General features: G+C 41.0%; 1 protein-coding gene across 1 annotated transcript; it reads right to left on the bottom strand.

The window, feature by feature from the left end:
- Positions 1 to 4042: 4042 nt before the first annotated feature.
- TIMM21 (translocase of inner mitochondrial membrane 21 homolog (yeast)) lies at positions 4043 to 9501 on the bottom strand. Its single transcript, XM_010008828.1, has 6 exons — positions 9141 to 9501; positions 7895 to 7957; positions 7700 to 7797; positions 6359 to 6432; positions 4229 to 4334; positions 4043 to 4135 (listed from the first exon to the last, which is right to left on the bottom strand). The coding sequence occupies exons 1-6, from the start codon at positions 9499 to 9501 to the stop codon at positions 4043 to 4045; spliced, it is 795 nt and encodes a 264-aa protein (XP_010007130.1).
- Positions 9502 to 10174: the final 673 nt, after the last annotated feature.

Raw genomic sequence — 10174 nt, 5'->3', positions numbered from 1 at the left:
GTCTTGGGAAACTTGGGTTCTTGGATACCGTCAAGGAATTTTGTTCCTTTCTGTCCTTTGTAATTTCTTTGTGAGGGGAAGAAGGAGGGGGAAAGTTTGCAAAGACAGTGAAAGTTGTCTGTACACATGGATTGGTGGATGAGCTGTATTGGGAAAGGAACACCTTTCCAGCCTCTTCTAAACCACATGTTGAATCTAAATGTTTCTGTCACAACACTTCAGATGATAAATTTGCACTTGAGTAGTGGAAAAAAAAAAAAAGAAAAAAAAGGAAAAAAAAAGATGCAACTGTGGTGATCCTGCAGGAGTTGTAAAGAAGCAGAAGGGAACAAAGACCTAGTGCTGCAAGCCATGGGCTAAACTGCCCTCCCAGAACGTGATAGAAAATCTATTTGTGAAAGAGAGGAAGGAAGCAAAATGCCATCAGCACATACCAGCTGCTGTGAAAAGAACAGGGTTTGCAAAGAGCAACTATTGTAGTGCCTGATACAGGAGATTGCTTGGGTAGCATAGTGGTACAAGTAAAGAGCAGTAAATGACGGATGATGACATGAAAAAGGACGTTGGACAATGTGACACCACTGAAAACCCAGAACAGCTTAACCAAGAAAGAATTGTGTTGGGACCAACATGAGCCTTGCTTTGAGGAGGTGCCACCTCTTCTGCACAGGGCCACGGGGGACAGGGGAGGAGGGGCCCTGGTGTCCTGTGGGCCACTGTGCTACTGTGACTCAGGGAGCCTGTCAGAGGCCACCAAGTGAGGTCCCTGAGGCCTGGAAGGAGGGTTGGGTTCAGTCCAAGGTGCACCATTGCTCTATTTACTAGTATGAAGGACAAAGTTTATCACTGCTTTTGCCAGCTCTTGCTTACCTTTTTCAAGAAAGAGCTCTCCCATTCTGTTGGAAGAATCACAGGCAGGTTGTGAATTGGAGCCGTCCAGCAGGTGGCCATGGAGAAGTTCTTACCCTTCTCAGACATCTGCCCAGAAGATCACTGGAGGCAGAGAAAAAAAAAAAAAAAAAAAAAAAGAAGCTGTGGAGGCCCCATTGCTGGGGGTGTTCAAGGGCACGTTGGTTTGGGTTTTGAGCAACCTGATGTAGTGGGTGGTGTTCCTGCCCATGCAGGGGGAGCTGGAACTAGGTGATCTTTAAAGTCCCTTCCAACCCTAAGCATTTTATGTTTTCAGGTGCACTGAAGGTGCCACTATGGCTGTGCCTCCTGCTGATCCTGGTGCTTTGAGCAAGTGTGTTCACTCATCTGCTTTCTTGCAACCCCACAAGGGAAAGACGAGTTGTGAGACCAACAAGAGTGCACTCCATCTAAGTACATTATGAGAAATACTTTATTTTAACCCTTTTGTATTTAGTTTACCCTAACCAAAATAACCTTGGCATTTATCCCCCGAGTTGTTACTCTGGATTCTTCAGTTTCTTGAAATGCAGTGCAGAAACCAGAGGTTCATACTTTGTCTTCAGACACAAACTGTGAAGGTCAGTTGCCATGTGGACAACTCCACATCTATCTGTGTCTTTTAAATTATACTCATCTCTCTTCTTTATTGCCAGTTTTAGTCTGTCTCCATTTTTGTCATATGGGTCTGGACTAGTTGCCAAAGGGCCAGACAGAATTATTATGTTGACTTTGTTAAGACTTCTTCTGACACCTGTAATTGTAGCATTTATTCCCAGCTAGGGAGCAAGATACTGAGGCCTGACACAAATGCCAAAATATGACAAGGGCACTTAGTGCAAGAACTATGGTACTGACAGCTTTACAGACAACTTAAAAACTTTCTCTTCTGATGTCTTAAAGGACCAAGCAACAAAGGATCTCATTTCTAAATAGGCACTTTTCTCAGACAACCCCTGATACACATTATATTTATGTATACATTAGGAAGAACTGAAAAGACTGTAAATAAATCTGGTTGCAAATAATCAGGTTCTTAGTCTATCTTCTCAAGCTGAAGCCAAACTTACTCACTAACCCAAATGGCCAATTTTTTTTCTATTTTACCACAAGCCTGAAAAAGAATTTCACATACCTGCACTGTTGAAAAACATAATTATGTGAGGTCAGCATCTTTTCCTTCCAAGGAAGTTTCTAGTCTGACAGTTGCCTTCTTCAGTGCCAACAAGGCTCTAAATCAAGACAAAAGTAAACCTAATAGCTGGCATATCTTTGCTGTACCTATACATTTTAGTAAAAAAGGTTTTTTAACATCTTGTCTTAGGAAGTGCTCTTTTCTCTAGCAGCAAAGCCCACTCAAAACAAGTCACAGCTGGATTTGTAAGGAAGCAAAGCTGGGATGCAGTTAGAAGAAAAACCTAGCTTCAGTTCTGTTGTTCACATGGAGGATTACAAAGGCTTTCAGGCAGCTTGGTATCACAGAAAGTCATCAAGGAAGGGCAAAACCAGTATTACATTTCTAGCTTAAACTGTGAATTTTTAGTTTTGCTTTGTAAAAAGTAAAGAATGGTTTTATTTTTATTGAGGTATTGTATGATGGTCTTAAGACGAATAATCTTACTATGAGATTATAAATGTACATAGCCTGCAGAATTTCCAATGTGCTCTGACAAACATCCTCTGGCTGGCATTTGTGACAAAACTCTTCCAGAGGTGGTTTTCAGTAACCGTTGTGGTATGACATATGCATATATAAACTGGACATAACCAATGCCAGGTAAATGTGTGATGTAATGGTATCAGCCAGCACTGCAGCAGGTTGCAATGAAACAAGGAAGGCCTCAGACATTGATTTATTTTTTTTTTTACTGGGTTCTAAACCAATTAAGTTGGTTTGTAAACTTCTTCTCAAAAGAGTTAGGGCACATGTAATGCTAAGAACTGGAAGAGTCATAAGCGTAAGTCGTAAGCCATTTGAGTTATTAAGTTATTGAGTCTATTGATTTTGTTATGATTGTTAATGATTGTGCAATTGAGAAAAATAGGGTGGCTAAAGTCCAGTAAAGTATCACTAAAGGTACATTATATATTTGTGGCACTGTATGAGGGAATATTATATTAACTTTAGAACAGTCCAAATGTAATATTAAATGAACTTGTACTAAGGGCTGATAACAGAGCATCAGTGTATGCTCAATGTAGGGATAATTAACTAGTGAATTAAAAAGCTCATAACGTCTGAAAGTTAACAACAGAAAAAAAAACTTAAGAAAATGGTCAAATATAGGAAGTTAAAGCTTGAATTTTTTTTAGTTGGTGCTGTTTGACAGATGGATATGGCTGAGTCTGGTTATAAACACACAGGGTTATGCTTGCTATCTGCCACATTATGCTAAGGAAGAAACCCAGTTGGAAATTTGGTCATCAGTTGAGCTTCTGAGTTTGGGTAAACCTACATGAATCTGTTTCCCAGCAGCTATAACACTGTCATTAGTTAGCACAGCAGCATGGCAAACATTGGGAGGAGCAGACAGTATTGCTATTCTGTGTGATGTTGATCTATTTAGAAGATACCAATATTGAAGCCTTTATCTTCAGTCATTTGTCAAGGATGTGTCTCTCCACAATCCATATTCTTACATGCCTTTGGGCTAGATCTCCTTCTCATCACTGATACACATTATTGTTTTACCTTCTTATCTACACAAACGCATCCAGAATGAAAACAGTGAGTTTGTCTACACTTAAAATATCACTTTATTGAAGTCTTAGTTGGAAATCCAAGCAAAGGAAGATAAAAAAACTCCCTGTCCAATTCTAAAATCTTGGAAGACTCAGAGTTCGAGTGCATAGAACTATTATCCAGCATTAAACTCTTCATTATGAGCCATTATTCTCCCGTGTCAAAAGTATATGCCATAAGTGATGGCTCTGCTATTTTTCATTGGCTTAATTTCAAAACATGTATCTGTTCTTATCAAAGACCTTAATGGAGGCCCCGAGAGGCTGTGTCCTGTAAGACAATCCCAAAGCTGCAAGATACTCTCAAGAACACCCAATAATTCAGGTGTAAACTGGCTACACCAGTGTCATCCAATACTCAATGAGTCGAGGTGGAAGCTTTGATGATTGGCTATCTGTTGTCTTCTACAACAATGGTTCTTCTAGGATAGGTGTCAACGTCCACAATTATGTAGCGGACCTCAAATCTTCCTGTCTCAGGATTCTGTAAGGAAAACAATTTCAGGCTTTTTTTTCCCTTTGGTAGTTTAAGTTCAAGATTAAGCCTGGCAGCTGAATCAAGCAATTTTGTACATACCTCTTTGACTTCCATGTGGACTGTTCCCCGTTTCCCTGATTCAGTGCCTTCAATATAGAATTTCAAACGCATATGTTTCAGTCCATCCTTTACGTATTCAACGTGACTAAAGCCAGCAAAACAAACAAAAAAAATACATGCATGCATCAAAAATATGTATTATATGTTAGTTAAACTTAAAATTTAAACTTCTTATTTAGAGAAGCTGCTTAAATATTTTGAGAGAAAGTGTATTCCAAGGTAGTCCTTATGCTACCATGGCTTCCTTCTCTAGTGCTCTTCCCAAGCTTTACTGTGAGCGTACAAGGAGAGTTAGAAGAACTAATTAGCAGTTGAGGATTGACAGATGAAGTGCTTAAACATCTTTACCTCACTCCCCCCCTCAAAACTCAACAGCAAGCCAATGGCAGAAGATTCTGGGATTTCTTTGTATTTGTTCTAAAGGACTCAAGAGTATAACACCTAGAAAGGATCACCCACATCACCAAGACTGCCAAGGGGTTTTTTTAGGCACTTAAACAACGTTACCAAGCCAAACCACACTAAATGAGGAACATTATATCAACTCATCAGGTTGGTTAAATCACATCAAAACAATGTTTACAATTTGCTTTACTTATTTTGGCAAGAATTTTTTTCTACTGAATTGTGTAACTTTGGCACCGACATTAGACCTCCAACCCAAGTGATGTAAATTATACTACTATTTTATGCTGAAGTATTAGATAAATAGAAAGGTCACAGCACTTTCAAGGCACTCCTAGAAACTAATGGTCAAACTAAAGTTCTGGTGCCAGTTTGTGTTTCCTACTAAAATTACTACCTGCTGCATATTACCATGCTCTTATTTCTATCAGTCATGCCCAGATACACACTGTGAATTAAACTTCCACTACAGTTTAAAGTAACATAATGGGTTCCAGAGATCAAAGACAAATGAAGAGCCTTACTGCAGTAAATTCACATTCAAATGTTCATACACACAAAAAATGTGTACATTTTTAAGACATTTAAGGTCTTCCTTATACTGCAGACAGAAACGCTACGATCTTACAAAGTCCTCGGCTTAAAAATTTATTTAAAGTGTTAGACTTTCAAAATTATGGAAATAAAATACTAGGAAAGCTGATAGTACATTTTCTTATTTACACACTTTGTTTTACAGATAGATGCTTAAAATGTTAACAGTTAAACGTTAAAATAGTTAGTAGTTAATGCTAAAATGTTAAAAAGATGCATCTTTTCTTTTTAGCAGCTTCTACTTTAAACTCTTTTTCAATGAGTCTGTGAATCACCTTCCTCTGAAAAAAAAAAAATTAAAAATCTCAATTTCATGGTTAAATTTGTGTATCTGGGCTTATGTATCCCAATTTTATATGAAACCTCCTTGAATAAATTCAAATAACCCAGTAAAGCTAAAGCCCCTAATGGATTACAGTCTAATGGAGGATTTACATTTTGTAAATGAGTTGTACTTTTTCCCTCAAAAGGAGAATACACACACTCACGTAAGGTTTAGGTGAGAGATATTCTATTAAATACACAGTAGAGATGTGGCCTCAAGTACCAAAAAGCAATATAAGAAAGGGGCAATCAGCTTGGGACAATATAGTCATTGCAGTGGCTACAATCTGTACAGTCAGCTCCAGCCTAGGTTTAAACAGAGCAAACTGAATTCTTCAAAGCCTGAAAGGTAGTACCTCCTTTCTGGCCTGATAAGGACTACTGCTTCAAAAGGAGAAAATCTCTCAAAGAACAATTTTGCTTTATTTGAGGGTTTCAGACTGTAAACTTCAGTCAGATACCTGCCCCACAAAAGCATGCCTAGGCTTCTGTACTGCTCTCTTCAGACTCTGTCCTATTTAGTGGAGAGACCAGCTCTATGTTTCCTGAGCTGATCGTTGCTTATTTCTGAGACAATCAGAATTGGGATTTTATTTGGTATGGGCACTGTATTTAGCGACATGCGCCACACAAGAGGTACTGCAAAAAACTTAAAATTTTCATTCAAAAGTTGCAGGGTATGTCACATACAGTTCATTAATCTAGATCTAACTTGCTATGATGTGACCCAAAATGTCTTTGCTGTGCAAAAACTTGTGTCTGTATGGCACAAATACCAAAGGGCACCTGACAAACTGTCGTCTTCCTCTTCTTGTGGCCTCTCCATAACCTTTAATAGATTCACCAAAAACAGCAATGATCTACAAGAGAAAAAAGGTTTGAGTTGTCAGAAAGTATCAGCTCACATCCCTGCTATGAATGCGTTTTCTTTCAATGAAATGCCCCTTCTGATTTGGTTGTCAAGAATAGAAGAGTTTATGAAAGAGAACAGTGCAAGGAAAATTACTCTCTATTTCAGTGCTTTACTTCAGAGTCACATATTAAATTACTAAAATAAATCCTACTGATATCTTCCATTTGTACCATCCTTTGAGATTATGAAATTTTAATCTCTTTTCTGTGTATTTTATACTTCACAGATATTTTGTGTGAAAAGGGAAAAAAAAAATGGAATATTTACTCATGTGTCCTCCAAGAGACTCTGTTTCACAGTTTTTGTGTTATCTAAAAACCGTTACTGTTTAAGAAATTATTTTTTTTTTTCCCCAGATCTATAAAGCCAGACTAAATTAACCTAGTTTTAAACTTGCTTTAAAGTTGGCTAGAAAGGGAGGGTGATTTTTACTGTAGAAGTACTGGAGGTAAGTCTTAGTTCTACAAACTTGTTTCAGAGCAGTCTTAATTTTTATTCTAGCAACTTGTCACTTCCTTTCTAGGTTTTCAGTGGCATCTGTGGGAACCCTGTTTGAAAACTATTCCATGCATTGATTTTTTTTGCCTGAAGTAGTGGGTTTTAGAATCTAGTTTTAGACTGATTTTTGTTTATCTCTAGCTATCTTATGTGACTGTGTGACCACATGACTGTTCTTTTTCTGTAGCCACAGGAATGCTAACTGTGTTTCAAATGAAAAGTTTACATTCCTAGATACTTATGACTCTGCAGAATGACAGAACCCTACTGAAGTGCCACAACAGAATATGTAACTGTGCTGAGGAAAGGCAGCAGGTTAGAGCTACAAAATGTAAAATTAATGTTGCCTCCCTGATCTGCTGAACTTCTTAAGTACTACACTTAGTAGATGCTCAGGTAAGTGTAAGACTTTCTGCATGGAGACAGATGCACGTGCTCTAAAGGGGCAGTGTTGTGCCCTGGTACACTCACTTAACTTGGCTTTTAGCAGGCTGATTCACTCAGGCTCAGTGCTTGCATTAACTTGGTCTAATACAGGCTCCAAATTGGAGCTGACCCACCTCTGGCCAGAGCACAGAAAGATCCACCGGTGTTTGCCTGCTGAGCACCACAGGGGTCTTTCTGTAGCTTTGCTTGTGAGATACACTGTGCAAACTTTTGACTCAAAGAGAGTAACTATTGAGACATAAACTTAGTACTAAGGTCCAAAATCCAACCTCAGGATGAGATCTGCACTTCTCCAAGGCATCTCCATAGATTTTACTTGGACTAGAAGAAGAGAATAGCTCTTTAAAAATCACATAGAACAAACCACCTGTAACAGAAACAGTAAATGGAATTAAAAGTGATCAAGTCAGATGGAATTAATGAATAACATATTCTGATAAAGATAGAATTTAAAAAAAAATAACCTGTAACACCAATTCCAACAAGAACCACAATAAAGTAGGTAAAGTCTCTTCCAGCTTCTTTCACTGAAATAGAGAGAAAACAATGCAGGAATTACAACCTTGACTAGTAACTTACAGATAGTTGCATAGCTTTCTTATATAAATGCTCTTGTACTACTCTGCAGCTCAAACAGCATTTTGGCAGAAGAAAAAAATTCAGTAACAGCTTCCACAATTGCCTCTTTGCTAAAAGAAAGAGACCACAGAATGTCTCTTATGTTGTGCAGGGTGTATTTATACCTCAGTATTAACCCTCCTTATTTTCTGTTTTCCTACCAGGTGCTTTCAAGTCCCAGAATAAAGCTTTTAATTACTTTTCACATAACTAATGACATATTTAGCAATGCAGTGCTTAAGCTGCCATATAAACTCCCAATCATTGCAATCCTTATGCAGAGGAGAGTAGAAATAAAAAAGTATAATCTTATATATTGCACACACTAATAAAAAATAGATGAATTCATGAATTTTCAATCAAGTGAACAATAAAAAGGAGGGATATTAGACCAAAATATGCAATTTGTTTATTGAGACCATCAACTGCAGATTAGCAGGTAAGTTTTTATCCATTAGTTTTGATCTGATGGAAGTGTGTCAGTATATACTTCAAAAAAAGGTCGTATGATATTCTGTTACAGGATATTTCTGAGAACTCAGACTGCTGATCTGCTTAAGTGATAAGGTGCACCTTTCAGCGAAGTATGAGCTCCTGAGGAAACTTTAATAACTATTTTTCCTTCAGCCTTCTAATCAGTTGAGGTTGTTCCTCATAAACCTTCTCAAAGCACTTAGAACTTCTGAGGCCAATCATGCAGTAAATCACTTCCCAGTGGAGACCAACCAAGGTGGCAGCTGTCCTCTGAAGAACTTAGTGCCACATGTAAAGCTTTAATTCTGCTGGAAGTAAACTTGTTTTAACAGCATTGAGACACGTTGTGTGTGCCGGGTTTTCCTTCTGAAAAGGGAAACGTGAGGCCAGGGCTCCTATCTCTGATGTGTCTTCAACACTATCAACAAGCTGTTTGGAGGAAGCCACAGAAGTTTGGTTCTGCTTGTGCAAGACATACGTTGAGATGTATCAACCGCTGCGAGCACCACGATGGGTAAAGAAACGGGCTTGTGGGTTTTCTGAGAACTGGGAGGTTTCTTCAGCCCCCGAGTTTCCAGGCTCTAAAACCCCCGCTGCCGCACCCATCTCCGTGCCCACCTCTCCGAGTATCGCCCGGCATATATCCCACCCAGGAGCGACTACATCCCGCCTTCCCTTTCTGAGCAGCCGACAGCAGAGTTTCTTCTTTCCGATCGCCCCGCGCGGACACCTGTTTGCTACCACCGCCAGCTTTCCCAGCTCCGAGCCCCCCCGCCCGCGTCCCGATCCCCTGCCGCGCGGCCCGGAGGAGCGCAGCGGGCTCCCTGCGGCCCGGGGGCTGGTGCCGCCCCCTCCGGCACGGGCAGGGTCCCGGCCCCGGCCCCAGCAGCGCCCAGCCGGGGGAAACGAGCAGCCAGCCCCGCAGGGAGGCCCGCAGCCCGCCGCGCTGCCCCGCCCGCCCCAGGGAACCGGGCAGCATGTCGGGGCGCGGCTCCCGCCGGAGTTCCTGCCGCTCCCCACCGACCCCTTCCCCCCTCGGGGAAGCCTCAAGACACCCTCCGGCCCGGAGCGCGGCTCTGCGGCTGCCCAAAGGTCCCCATTCGCCTTTGCCCGCCGACGGCAGCTGGGAGCCGCGGCCCCGGCGGAAACGGGGCGGGCAGAGGCGGCAGCGGCAGGCGGGGGGGGGGCGGGCCGGGGGGGGGGGGGGCTCCTGGCGGCGTCACCCTTTTCCATCTGGGTTTTGTTCTGCTTGTTTGTTTTCAAATTGCGGGGTGTTTTGTTTGTTTTTGGTTTGTTTTTGTTTGTTCTTGCACAAGCGATTTTCAGGACACCCGACAAGACCGCCCTGGCTTTCTGGAAGGTGTTGTTCCAAAGACAGCTTGGTTGGAGCTTCGCGCCAACCGGTCTGGTGGAAGATGCCCCTGCTTATGGCAGTGGGGTTGGAATTAGATGAGCTTTCAGGTCCCGGTGTCCCGAAGAGTGGGGTCCATCACCCGGCGTGCAAGAAGCCAACCTGTTAGAAATGAAATGTAGTGTTGATTTTGCATTCTAGTGTTAGGAACAGTGTCAGGTTTGGTTTTTATATATATATATATATGTATATATATTTTAGCTTGGAGAAAAGGAGACTGAGGGGGGACCTCATCAATGTT

This window comes from Chaetura pelagica, unplaced genomic scaffold (genome assembly GCF_000747805.2).
Source record: "Chaetura pelagica isolate M959 unplaced genomic scaffold, ChaPel_1.0 scaffold312, whole genome shotgun sequence".
Taxonomy (NCBI): Eukaryota; Metazoa; Chordata; class Aves; order Apodiformes; family Apodidae; genus Chaetura; species Chaetura pelagica.
This window is presented reverse-complemented; position numbering and strand designations above follow the sequence as displayed.